At 46.1% G+C, this 14,239-nt stretch overlaps 1 protein-coding gene across 1 annotated transcript in view; it reads right to left on the bottom strand.

The window, feature by feature from the left end:
* COL6A1 (collagen type VI alpha 1 chain) overlaps positions 1-12,246 on the bottom strand; it is a 60,566-nt gene extending 48,320 nt beyond the window's left edge. Inside the window, exons 1-3 of the mRNA XM_053285408.1 lie at positions 11,944-12,246; positions 10,239-10,368; positions 592-792 (exon numbers count right to left, since the gene is read on the bottom strand). Coding sequence (XP_053141383.1) covers positions 592-792; positions 10,239-10,368; positions 11,944-12,046 — 434 coding nt within the window. The 5' untranslated portion in view covers positions 12,047-12,246. The remainder of the gene's footprint in view (positions 1-591; positions 793-10,238; positions 10,369-11,943) is intronic.
* Positions 12,247-14,239: the final 1,993 nt, after the last annotated feature.

Consider the following 14,239-nt stretch of genomic DNA (forward strand, 5'->3'; position numbering starts at 1 on the left):
GGAAGAACAGGGAGGTCTTCTGAACCCTGAAGAGCAAATAAATTCCATATCCAGGCATTATAAGATAAGATCCGTCTTAAAACATGTTGGTTTCTGAGATCTCAAATCACAACCCAACAGATCCAGTAACACAATAATTGGGGGGGCGGGGGAGACATAAGAAATAAATATATAAATCTGTTGGGTTGTGATTTGAATTCTTAGTTTGAGGTCCTTTCATGGTATCTGTGTGGTGGTTTCTGAGATTTCACATTTCCAGGGTTATCTCTCCATACAGTTACAAGGGAGAGGAACGTTATTTGTTCTGAAAAACAAAGGCCAAATCCCTCACAAGTTATCTAAACTATGGTTTGTTGCAGGATTGTAGCTATTAATATCATTAAGTAGGATTGTACTATTAATATAATTAAGACAGACCTACGTGGCCAGGGTACTGTGGCAACACTGGCCAGTTCATGGCTGCCACTTTTTGTCTACTTGGACTTCTGTTCTTTGAAGGGTTTCTATTTTGACTGGCCCACTTGAAATGTCCTCTCTTCACTTTATGTAATTTTCTGTTGCCAGCCAGAGAACATGATGGCTCCCACTCACCCAACAAGCAGCTCTTCAATCCCACTCTTGATGGCGCAGTCCGTATAGGTGCCTTTCTTAATAGAAGACACTGCTCTCACTCTTGCCTTCAGATCGTCTCGCCCACTGGGCATACGAGTGAGCCCCTTGATCAGTACTACCTCGTCACTGTAATGGAGGGCTCCAGCATTCCACACTAGATTCCTGCTACACGGATGATATCTGTAAATAATTACATAAAACAGAAATACTTCCTTAGCTTTGGTACCTTTGATACACCCATATATTTCAGAGTATAACACAAATCCCCCAATGGCTTCCTAAGGAGTCTCAGACAGTTCCAGACAAGGACACCAAAAGAGTTTGGGGTGCTAAAGGCAGGGTAAGATGATAGTTGCCCATTTTTCAGGTGCATTTCAATATCTGCTTATGTAATAGGCAAATATCACAATCAAATGTATGATTCTCACAATCATTCATGGATTTTTAAATTGTAGATGAAATGCATTTAAAAAGGAAATAAATGTAAGAGCTAGCAATGGATCAAAGTAAAAATTACAGAACACTTACAGAATTATGTCAGTAAGTTATGGAACACTCTTAAAGGTCATTCACACGACCTAATTGTGTGGGGCTGGGGCGGATGGGAGGGAGGGAGCAGGATCGCTCCTACCTTACCCCCAGATGATCCAGCTGTCCTCTTCAGCTGTGCCATTCACACGCCCACATGAGCCTCACTACTGGCAATTAGGAGGCCAGGGAAACACAGCCAAGCCTCCAGAAATCCCACAATGCACTGCACTCCTTGCATGGTGCAATGGGAGATTTCCCCACTGCTGGGTGCTCTAGCTGCCCGGCTCTATTCATGCAACTGGGGATTGGGCTAGAAGGGCACGTTCATGCCTTCCTGCCTCAGTAAAAGCCTGGGCCCGATCCCAGTGCTCCACACGAGCAGCCCTGGTAGACTGGATAGGGCTATTCATATGCATGCCCACATAGTGTGATACACTAACTTACCCATATTATTTGCTTCAGAGAAGAAGGTGGACACAACCAAGTAAAGTCTTTTGTAGAAAACCAGAACCTTTTTTAAATTATTGGAACATCAGGTGGCATTTTACCCATGGTGGGGTTCATTTTTAACTTGCTTTGCTTTTCTCCCTTTAGTACGGGAGTGTGTGTGTGTGTGTGTGTGTGTGTGTGTGTGTGTGTGTGTGTAACCCTACCTTGTTTCCCACTGTAGATAGCACAATCTACCCAGCTGAGGCCTACACAACTATTTACTTAATTAGCTGATAGTCTATTTACCTGGGACCAAACTTCTTTTAATTCAATGAGACTTACTTCTTAGTAAACATGAATTGGATTGGACAGTTAGATTATATGCCTGTTCTATTTCAAAAAAATGAGGGCACACTGAAAATTGGTCCAATATTAAATTAGAAATTAAATTAAAAAGTGACCCCAACTGCACCAAAAAGACACAGTTAATGGATATTATATTATTACAGAATGGTAATGAACTAAAACCTCACTGTTCAGGGCTCAGTTTCTGCATTCTGAACTTCATCATTCATGTGGTGGCTCTTACCTAAGGGAAGAGGTTCCTACCTGAAAACACCTGAAAATATTTGTCAGACGTTTTACCTCCTCTGTATGTCTTCTGTAACTATTTCTCTGCCTGCCTCTCTGTCTGTGCCTCTTCCATGTCTGCAGCCTGGCCCCAGGGTTTATGTAGGGTGGGTTACAGTACCAGAATGTTGCAAAATCCAATAGGAGCACACAGAGTTGTTCAAATTTGAATTTTTCTATCTATCTATCTATCTATACATACATACATACATACATACATACATTTATTTATATCCCGCTCTTCCTCCAAGGAGCCCAGAGTGTTGTACTACATACTTGAGTTTCTCCTCACAACAACCCTGTGAAGTAGGTTAGGCTAAGAGAGAAGGGACTGGCCCAGAGTCACCCAGCAAGTCTCATGGCTGAATGGAGATTTGAACTCAGGGATTTGAATGGGGATTTGAAGTATCATGGTTGAATGGGGATTTGAACTAGGACCGGGGAGACTCAGGTCCTAGTCCAGCACTCTAACAACTACACCACGCTGGCTCACCAGCATGGCTGGCTCACCCGGCTCCTATTAATGAGGTAGGAGCCAATTACAAGGCTTGCCTTTGTTTTGAGAAGGTGGGTGGAGCTTAAAACACCCTAAGCACCAATCAGAAGGCATCATGCTGATTGACACCTCAGGCAGCCAATCAGAGTGTCCACAGGGTGGGGAAGTCTTTTTCTTTTAACTAGCCAACCTGCACAGAGCATCTGTGCAGTCTTTGGGGCTGGCTGTTCCCCCCTTCCTCCTGCCCCACTCTCTCTCCCTTCTGCCCCACACTCTTGCCCTTCCCTCTCCCCCACGGTCTCCTACCCTCCCCCATCACCCCGCTCTCCTCCCCCTGCATTTATTTTACTTTACCAGACGCGGCGGGTGGCCAAAAAGGGCCCCGCCGCTGATTCTCCTCCCGGGCAGCGAAGTTCTGCCGCCTGGTTCCCTCCCACCCCAGCCTCCCATGGCTGTCCGAGAGCCACCTCCACAGCCAGGCCCAGTGCCTCCATGGCCTGGCCCGCCGCCACCTCGCCTCCGTGGCCGTGCCTGCCGCCGTGCCAAGTGCCGTCTCCGTGGCCCGCTGCCGCCGCTTGCCAAAGAGGTGGCCCCCCCCTTCTTTCCCTGTCTCCAGGCAGGTGCGGGCCCAGGCTGCCGGGCCGAGTGCCGTGCTGGGCCCACCGCCGCCTTGCCTCCGCGGCTGGGCCTTGCTGCCGCCCGGCTGTCCAATTCTCCTCCTGGCCTGGGTACACCAGCCAATCAGGTGCCTCTACAGCCCAGCCAATCAGCTGGGCTGCCAGGGCGCACATTCCATGGCACACCGAGGAGATATATATATATATCTATATCTCCTGTATATATATATATCCTGGGTATGTATATATACACACACACACACTATTTGTACTCTACTCAGTTATCTTTTGCGGTTTGTTTGTTTGGACATTTGTCCTAAGGGGAATCCTATAGTGTGGGGGAGGAGTCAAGAGGCGAGGGAGGGCAAGGGAAGGAGATAATTGAATTGTTGTTGAATAAAATTAAATCTACTTAAGATTTCCTTGTCTGTATGAGGTGGGATGCTGTTATAAAACAGCTAGAAGAATCCGATCACCATTTTGGTTAGAGAGCAGGCAGGCAGGCAGGCTGGCTGTTGGTAAGTCTAATCTTTTACTGGCTTCTTTGCTTATGTTTATATGGAGGGGAGGAATGTAACCACTGCTTTCTCTCCCTTGCTCTCTGATCTGCATGCAGAAGCGCTTAGCCCTGGATCTTGGGGTGCTGGTCTGTGGCCTCCTGTTTCGGGGGGGGGCCTCGAGTGTCCTGGGGGGCTTCCTTCTGCCAACCTGTGCCCACCCTGCCACTGCCCTATGCCCACCGCTGCCTCACTCCGCCAATCTTTGCCATTGTAGTCACCATGGGTGTGGCCAGGTGTGTGTGTGGGGGTTTGTGAGCCGAGCAAGCCTCCCCTGTGGTATTGGTGGGCACAAATCGGCAGGTTGAGGCACGGTACATTACTTTGTTTCTCGAATTTCTGTCTTTACTGCTAGAAGAATTATCCTGTGAGTTGGCTCATGCTTATTTGTGATTTTGGTCTCAAAAACCAAGGAAAGGTGTGGGTGCATAGAGAGTAATCTGTAAACGAGCACAATCGGTGACATTGCACAACATCAGTACTGATCACATGGCACATCTGTTATGGCATCAGCCTTAGGATCCATTTTCCAGCTTTGTGGATCTTGAGTTGAGCCAAAATGAGATAGCTTTAGCTCTGGTCTTAAACCAACAGCGTTTTTGACCATCATGTTTCTGTGGTTTGTGAAAAGGAAATGTATCTTTAAGTGTTGGCAATCCAATCCTCTCCCCAATGTCACATTTAGTGTTGGTTCTAAAGAGACAGTAAGGCCATCCACACAGTTGAAAACTGGTGCTGTGTGTGCCCCCAAGTTTTGCTTGCATGTGAGCAAACAACTACCGGTAGGTAGGAGTGGGGCAGGGGAGTGATTGGGTTGAGGCAGCAGCTTGGTAGGGCAGCTTTCCCTCCTACCTTGGATTGTGTGCGAGGCAGCTTTTTCCTCGTAACTTGATAAAATGCTGGGTATGAAAACTGCGTAGGATGGCGCTGTCCTAACCAGCTCCTGCCTCTCACACAATCACACTCCCCTTCTCCTACCTTTTCACTTGTGTGGATGGCCCTCATGAATTGCATTAAACCTTATATACAAAACCAGATTTGTTTTTGCAAAATAAAGACATACTTCCTGATTACCTACAGATAGCAAATTTTGCATACACAATTCTGCCAGTGAAATGAGCTGAATGCACTACCTTTATATGCTGGGAGAAAGGTTTAAATAAAATTGTTTGGTATTTTTGAGAAGAAATACTGACTATAATGATCATATTTTAACTTTTTGTTCTCAACAGATATTTAACACTGAATAATCAGATCAATAACTAAAAAATGATATCATGCCCAAGAGAAGCAGCAGATCTTTCTTCGATTCAAATTCACTATGTAAAGTAATTATTCAATACAATGAGTCTCGGTTCGAATTCAAGCCGGTTCAGCGTTCTAACAGGGATTCTTTAAAAAACACACAAACACACTGCCAGATCTGGCGGCCTCCGGGCGGGGGCGGGCGGGCATGCTGCCACGGCCACAGGGGAGGGTCTGAAGGTTCCCTTTCTCTCCCCTGGTCTTTTTCTGGCTGTTTAGGCCCATTTTCGAGCCTTTTCAGCCGTCTCCCTGCTCATGGTGGCCATTTTGAAGGCCTCCGCATGTATACTCGGGCCTGCAAATGGTCCCTGCACACACATGGTGGCCTTCAAAATGGACACAGTGAGCAGGGACAGGGTTGAAAAGGCCAGAAAATGGGCCTAAACAGCCTGTAAAAGACCAGGGGGGAGGCCGGCAGGGGGAGGGGGGACCTTAAGAGATCCCCCCACAGCAGCACCCCCCTGGAGGCTTCTGGACACGGCAGTAAGGTGTTTTGTTTTTTTTAATCCCCTTTAGAACCCCAAACTGGCCTCAAGCCAGCCCCCCCCCCACCGGGGCGGGCTGGTTCAGCTCAGTCTCAAGCCGCCTGGTGCAGCTTGAGGGTGAGCCTTTGAGTCGGCCCAGTTCGATGGCGCACTGGCTTGACCTTGAGCCAGTTCACACTCCCTAATGTCAGTTTGACAGTTTGGTTTTGGAGGAAAAGGAAGTTTCGAAAAATGGAGGGGACTTTGAGTTACACTGATTGAATTGTTTAAAAAACTGTTGGAGCAAAATTGTGTATATATAAAAGGTTTGCTCAGAGAGTTAATTTAAGTATGAACCCTGGAGATAGTCAGAAGAAGTCAAAGTCCAAAGAAGTCAGAAAGAATCACCTTGAAGAATTCAGAATTCAGTTGAGGAGGAGAGTCAAAGAGCTGGAACAGAGAGAGTCCAAGAGTTGAAGATGGAGTTGGAAAGACATAGGTGCGCATGCCCATGCTTGTGTTGCATGTGTCTGCTTGTATTGTGTGTATGTTTCTGTGTTTGTGTTCCGGTTTTTCCATATGCATATTTCTGTCTTTGCATATGCATATGTTTCTGTCTTTGCATATGCATATGTAGCAAGCATGTACTTGTGTGTTCTTATGTGCATACAGTCATGTATTTGTGTATGCACCTGTGTTTGCATATGTGTGTAAATGTGTATATGTGCATATGTGCATCTATGTTTTTGTAATGTGTGTGTTTTTTTCTGTGTGTTGTGTGTGTGCTAGTGAATGAGTTTTGTTTCTGTGAGTGTTAGTGCACATATGCTTGTGCATATGCCCGTGTATGTTTGTGCTGTGTTTTGCATGTGCTTGTGATGTGTGCCTCTGCACGTGTTTATGTGTGTGTGCATCTGTGGGCATGTGTGTGTTTGTGTTTCTATGTGTGTGATGTGTGTGTGTTTTTGTGTGTGTGATATGTGTGTGTTTGTGTTGTGTGCACATTTGTGTGTTCGTGTTGTGTGCATGCATGCTAACTATTTTTCTGTTGATGCATAGTTGTATGTGTGTGTGTTTCTGTGTGAGTGTACATGCACTTAAAAAATAACTAGCTGGGCGCAGAGCATCTGCGCCTCTAGTTTGCCGCAGCCGTTTTTTCTCTCCCCCCCCACCTGCCGCTGCCCCCGCCAGCTCTTATTTTCCCTACCAGCTGGCCAGCCAGCCAGCCTCCTCCGGCCACCTCTGCCCGCTCACCGGCCACCTCCTGCTGGCAGCTGCCTCCTTCCACCTGCCCACCACCGCATCCCGCCCTGCCTGGCCGCTGCTTCCTTCTGCCAGCCAGCCAGCCAGCCCGCCTCATCTTCCACCCGCCATTGTTGTTTTCTCCCCTGTCCCCTTCGCTATCTGGGCAGCTGCTCACGAACTCTCGCGAGAGCTGCCACGCATGAGATTAGTGATGGGTATGCATTAGAGAAATATAAGTAAAGATTCTATACATCCACAAACCTGCTTGGCTTTTCCTACCTGTCCATTCCACACACACCTTGTCCCTTCCCTGACAGTTCACATTCCATAACTAATGGAATGCATTGCACTTGCAACAGATCCATTAGGTTGCTCCCCATTTTGGCTTCATAGTACTGGCAGCCATGTTAACATTCTGGCTTCACTGTCAAACCAGCCACACTCTGTATAACTTTGCCAGGTCTTGCCAGCCATAGACTTTAATGGAGCAGGAAAGCCTTAATAACTTTTGAACCACTGCTCAAAACTTCACCAACCCAATAAAAGGCACTCTTCCTGGACAAGGCTGAACAGAGGATCAGATCTTGACTAAGCATCTGCCTGGGTGCCCTAACCAGAAACCACTGATCGTGAGAATCCAGCTAACTGCACACTACACACCATCCACCACAGATGCTCCCACCCAGAGCAGACCATGCCTGCTGATGCTCTATTATCCGGGCTGCACACCATGGCCACGCACACAAGGTCATCTCCCATCCCATGCAGGAACATCCACAGGCCCAACAGGGGCCCACAGGAACTGCAGCCATGACGAAGACCATACATAATCTAATGGGGACTGGACTTGTGGTGGCACAAATGAATTGTTCCTTTTACTAAGCAGGGTCCACCCTGGTTTGCATTTGGATGGGTGACTGCATGTGTGTGCTGCGTGCTTACAGTTATTCCCCTTAGGGGACGGGCCATAACTCAGTGGTAGAGCATCTGCTTGCATGCAGAAGGTCCCTGGCAGCATCTCCATGTAGGGCTGGGAGAGACTCCTGCCTGAAACCTTGGAGAGCCACTGCTAGTCAGTGTAGACAGTACTGAGCAAGATGGATAATAGTCTGACTACATATAAGGCAGCTTCCTAGGTTGCCTATTTCTGACAGAGCCATTCATGTCCAGTGGGGCCCTACCACCAAGGGGAACGCAGAAGCAGAAGCAAAGCAGGCAAGGAAGAGCCTCGCCAGTCAGCAGAGTAGGGCAGAAGCCCACACAACTGCACTTGCAACAGCCAAGAGCCACTCGGGGGGAAAGGGCAACACCCCTACCATGAAGACTAGTGACCCTGTGGTGCCCACAGCACAGCTGCCCCTGCAGCAGCTGAAGAGGCAGCAAAAGCAGTCCCAGGCGGGATCCTGAACTGCTCAAACAGTTCGCCAAAGAAACAGGCAAGTGGGTGGGGAGGAGAAGGAGCAGGTGCAGGTGAAGGAGGGAGCACAAAGTGGCCCCACAAAGTGGTCGCAGCACTTTGTCTTTCCAAAGGGGCCTCTGCAACACATAATGGCTGCACTTAAGGGAGTCAGAATACACAGCAAGGATACTAAGGAAGCCAGGGAGGCGTACTCAGATTACGACTGACCACTCCCTCTGGTCTGGGCCAGACCTCCCTAGACCTCTTCAATGATATGCCAGCATCACCAACCCGTTCATCTCAGGGGATGTGAGAGAACAACCCAGACTTCAGACCAGGATCTCAGCAGGACACACAGGGCTATTGCTCTACAAGAAATGCATGGGGGGAGCCCACCATCGGAGGAGAATGCTATTGGAGGCGGGCACTCACCACAGGCCCCTGAGAGCTCACATTTCTCTGGTGTCCCATATTCCCCCTCCCCATAGCTGAGTACAGCAGAAAGCCACCTGCATGCTGCCCACTCCAGTAGGAAGTCCTGGATACAGTCCACTTAGCCGGGGACAGTTAGTTCAGACCCAAGCTGCCAGGGACAGGTCTGCAGAACTCTGCTGAAGCCAGATGGGCATGAGGAGTGGAGGGGGCAGGGCAGGGACTTGCACAGGCAGGTGACCCAGGAGGATGCACAGGCGCAGGCTGAGGTGGTGTACTTGGCAAGTGAATACATGCGCTGCACACTCTGATGAGCTGCTGTGGCTGCCCACTCTGGCCTCGAGGCCAAGGGGAGCATGTGTGGGGACATGCTGAAGGCTTTCCAGGGTGAGGGCAGTGCAAGAGGCATGGGACATGTTGAGATTAGCAGGAGGCCAATGGGTGCTGCCGTCCTTTCCCTCAGAGCTGGGATTGTGTGTGTGGTGGTGGTGGTGGGGGGGGGCGCTACACCACAGCAACCCAGCTGTGATACTGATCCTGGCTAGCCTCTCGGGCCAGAAAAATGATCGTGTAAATGCAGCCTTGGTTTTCTTTGGATGGGCACTATGTTTGCCCCAGCTAGGGTTGCTGTCTTTCCTTTGGTACTGGTTTCCTCCTAGTGGCCTGACTTGCAGGAATTAAGCAAGCAAAGTATTTCCACTTCATTTAGCACAGCTTGTATATCAGGTTGCTCTTAAAGACACTGGATAATGGTTATTGAACACTGAGAATATTTTTGTTTTCATTTTTTTTTTTTTTACTCAGTGGACAGTGTTAGGCTATACACAAAACATGTATAGATGAATTTCAAAGTCTGTTTTGAGCACCTGCTACAGAAATAAGTCAACAGCAATTCCATTAACAAGCAACATTTATTAAATATATTTGACCTGATCTTTCTTCTAGAGTTGTCCCCTTTTGCCCCCCCGCCCCCCCCCCCCATGGCTCCTGTGCCTTTAACAGCAGCTTGACACAGAGAAATGTAGTTCTTCCCACTGTACTGCCATGCCAGAAAAATGTCATCTGCTAAATATTTACATTTCAGGCTGATGTTAAGTATAGAAGCTGTTCAGTACAAAGGTAACAAGCGGAATTCTAACAACATATGAAAAATGCCTTCCTTTCCCTTCTGTGCATTTGAAGGAACACAAATTGGCATGCAAATGGAAATTTAGTCCCCAAAATGGAAATTTAGGACTAATCATTCTTAAGAGCAGCCTTTTTTAAAAGGCATGACACCACTACCACCTACAGTTTAGAGTGGGTGAGTGCAGAACACCCTAGGCAGAGGAAAGAATCATAAACCTGGAACAATGGTCACAAAAATGTATACTTAACTAAAGTTGAAGACTTTGTCAAATATGTTGTTTTGTAAATAATACCAAAATGTCTCAAAAACAAATATAATTTCCAAATACAATATAACCATGCCTGTTGTATGACTTCCAGAGTTGGAAATCTCAGCTTATGCTATGTTTTTACCTGTCAGTTAACTTATCAAGGAATTTGGTTGTGAAGTCTTTGACCTGGTCAACCAAGGCCCCAAAAGGCTTTATCCTTAAGGCAACACTCTCTGAGGTATCCAAGACGAAAAACAAATCCACTGGGCAATCTGTTCAAAACCAGAAAGAGGCAATTTAGAAGAACACTTATGGAAATCTGTACTACTATATTACAGTGCAAGATTCTTTGTGCATCATAGTGAATAGTGAACAGTGTGGCAGCGGAGATGGATTATATGGAGGGGAGCTCAAAAGAAGACTGGGGTAGCTTAATGACGAAGATACTGAGCTACACATCAGAATGGAAATCCCTTTGCCCTGAGCTTCCCTCTCTGCCTCAGCCCTCAGCTAGCAACATGGGCATAAAAAGGATGATGTCACAGGGCTGCTTTAAGGATTATAACAAGAAAGTACATATGAAGTGTTTGAACATTTAGTTATAATTAAACACATTTTCTGTGAGAAAGGCCAGTTCATGTTAGTGGTATGTAGGCCACAATCCAGATAGCTGCTGGACTAGCTCTATACACTCAGCTGGGCTTTGGACCAGTTTGGAACACAGTTTGCTTAATGGGCCCATCCTACATTATTAGGAATGTCCCGCACATCAAGAGTGTGCTTGTCTCCCCATGTCTGCCATTCCTTATTCACATGGGGTGGGGGGTGGAGGATCATTCAAACTATCCCAAATAAATACTTCTAAATTAATACAGCCACTCCAAAATAAATACTACTCGAAATGTAATTTTCCGTGTGTGTACACTGAGGTATACACATATAGAAATCCTTGTGCAGAATCACTTCAAAGGTATGGGCATGGGGAGCAGGCCCAGTAGGCCTGATCCTGAATCCCTTCTATGTATAACATCTCTGTACAGATAAACTGCCTGAAGAGAATGGCTACATTTTGTCCATACACTCTGCTTGAGGGATGCAATAGAGCATTCTTTTTACAAGAAACTGGGATATCTGAAGGCAAAAATTGCCACCAACAACAACTCTTTCTAGTAACTATAGAGGGTTCAAAAAGTTTTTACTATGTCGAAAAGATATATAAATACACTTCTTAATTGTTCTCTTCCATCCTAGGGTTAAACAAGAACAGAAACTTCCCTAAATGCCCAACTATTTAAAAATAATAATAATAAAATAATGCTCTCTACAGCATCCTGGAGACTGACATTATTTATGCCTGTTTTACCTTTTAAAAAAGCACAACAATCATTCTCAGTAATTCTCAAGGGCTTGTTCCAAACAAAAAGAGAATAGGGCTTTGTTATTATGAAAGACTTCTAAACATCTAATGAGACATTTGCAAGGTGACTAATTTCAGAATGACAAAACACACATTATTATCTTTATTTACAAAACTAGTTTATATTAAAATATAGCAGGGAGGAAAATATCTGACAATAAATCTTCAAGGTATATACTTCTTGTTTGCTGTTGTGGGGAGTATGCCGCTATAAAAACAACCAATTTTCACCTTTATGAGGTCAGACAAACCTAGAACCAAAAACTAACCCCAGTAGCCCGTTCTGAACTAGCAAGATGAATGCAGGACCATCTTATGAGCAGATTGGTAGTTAGATCATAATTTCAACACATTTTTAAAAAAAGTATTAGGCATATAACAGGAGAAAAGTATTAGGCAATAACAGTACACCATGGAAATATTTTCTTACCTTGAAAAGCTATCGCATTTGGGGATATTTCCTGAGCAAGTACCCTTCGCAAAAGAAAACAGTCCAGGAGTAGAAAAGGGAGAATAAAGTCGGCTAACCTCATCTTGCAAGGAATGGAGTTAACATTTACCAAGACTTTGAAATGAATGTGAAGGAAACAGAAGCGGGGTGGGGGCTAGGAATTAGATGAAGTCAATTTTCTCCTAACTGGCAATTTTTATTACGTTTCCACTCTGTCCCTGAGTTACAGAAGAGTGGAGGAGAAGGAAAGGGAATTAAGATGAGGAGGAGATGTAAGCAGGAGATGGAGCTCTCACTCCAGAAGGGAGGGAACATTGTTTCAGCTGAACTACAGCACTAGCTGGTGACTCATGCAACAGGCCAGCCCAGCTCTACATTTTCTGTTTCTGAATTCAGTTCTGCCATGGCTTTTCTCAAAGAAGGTCGAGCCTTTAGGACTTCTGATCTTGTATCTAAACATGATTTGACTCCAATATAAAAAGTATTTGCTATCTCCCCTTTTATATTTCCATTAACAACTTACAAGGAACCCACAATATCTAAACTAGGTTTTTTTGGTAAAAGATCTGACACGATTCGCATTTGTGCAGTACGAGATAGATGAAGCTTCTTCCAATCCCCAGGATGTATATGAGGTGCTCAGGTAGCAAAAGCAGTAAAGATGTAAAACGCACCAGTATAACAGGATATATAGAACTGGACCTTCCTATGATGAACTCTTCTGATACATGCTGCCAATGAAGCAACTGAATTTGGGAGTGTATAACAAGAAAATGGAAGGATATCATAGAATTGCAGAGGTGAAGGGGTCTTGCGGGCCATCTAGTCTAACCCCTGCTTTTCCTCCAGAGCTGCCACTAGTGCAGAGATGAATAAGAGAGGCCAGCACCTGAAGCTGCCAGTGTTTGGATGCATGCTAACTACTGCCTCACAGTCGACAAGAAGCAATTGATTTTTAGATTGTGAGCCCTTTGGGGACAGGGAGCTATTTTTATTTATTTATTTATTTATTTATATCTTTGTAAACCACTTTGGGAACTTTTTGTTGAAAAGTGGTATATAAATATTTGTCAGCTACAAGTGGCAGCAGCGCACATCCCATCTGGCAGCGAGGAGGAAGCGGGCTGCATCTGGGCTGATAAAATGAGGGCAGGGCTGGCAAGAGTGTTGGGGGGGGGAGAGCGCAGAGGTGGTGGCGTCAGCACGGAGGAGGCGGGAGCAGTGACAGCAAGCAGGAGGAGGGAAGCCTTTCATGGGGCGGGGAAGGTGCCTGCGTCCACTGTCTTCTGCGGCCTCATGACAGAGCCACTCCTGCTGCAGAGACTGACAGTCTTGTCCAGCTGTGCTTGTCATCTTCCTCTTGCCCAGAAGAAAATTTACTGGCAGGAAAGCAGCCTGTCAGCAGGCAAGCTTTGAGCAGAAAACCGAATGTATCGTTCAGACCAGTTTATTTGGAAGTCATTAGGATTCCAGTCTGGTCTGTTTTAGGACTGTGTATGGAAGAACAACACAAGATGTCAGCCGTCATTCCCAGAAAATAGGAGCAAAGGTTTGGCAACAAAGGTCTGCTGGGAAATCCAGAGGCCTGCTGGGAAATCCGTTTGCAGGCCTTTTCCATGTGATCTGCAACCTTGACTGGCCAGGTTTCCAAACTGCAGAGAAGATGCCTCCATGCACACTGCTCAGCTCCTTCTAGACAAATGTTCAATGTGCAGCTACCCAGGGGTGTGGTTAGCAGGTGGATTGGCACTGGGGTTGTGGCTAGTGGGTGGAATCCTCCCGTCTCATGTGTTCACTGAACATGTGCGTGTGTGTGTGTGTGTGTGTGTGTGTGTGCAGAGCTAGTATCGGGTTGGCACCAATTTGAGCAGCTGTCCAGGGCTGAGGGCCCATCTAGGTAGAAGAGGCCTTATGGTGGACAGTTTGCTGAAGGTCCCTGTCCAGTCATATGTATGTGTATGTGTGTAGGTATGAAAAGATTAAAAATGTCCACAGAATGGCATACTAGAAACCCCAGGCAACCAGAAAGTATTGCATAAAGAGTTTGTGATCTATAATGTATTAGGTATTTGAAACCCTTTCCCCCCCAGAATTTATATCTTATTCAGTTGCCTAATTTTCATTTTCATTCATAGTTGGTCTCTCTTTAAAGTAGTTCAGACCTCTTGCTGATTAAGGGCCATTTTGTTTTAATTGTGCTGAAACTTGCCTTTTTGATAAAACAAGTATGGACCCCCCAAAAAACATTACAGTATAGGATCATGCAATAGGTTAT

Source organism: Hemicordylus capensis, chromosome 1, assembly GCF_027244095.1.
Source record: "Hemicordylus capensis ecotype Gifberg chromosome 1, rHemCap1.1.pri, whole genome shotgun sequence".
Lineage (NCBI taxonomy): Eukaryota > Metazoa > Chordata > Lepidosauria > Squamata > Cordylidae > Hemicordylus > Hemicordylus capensis.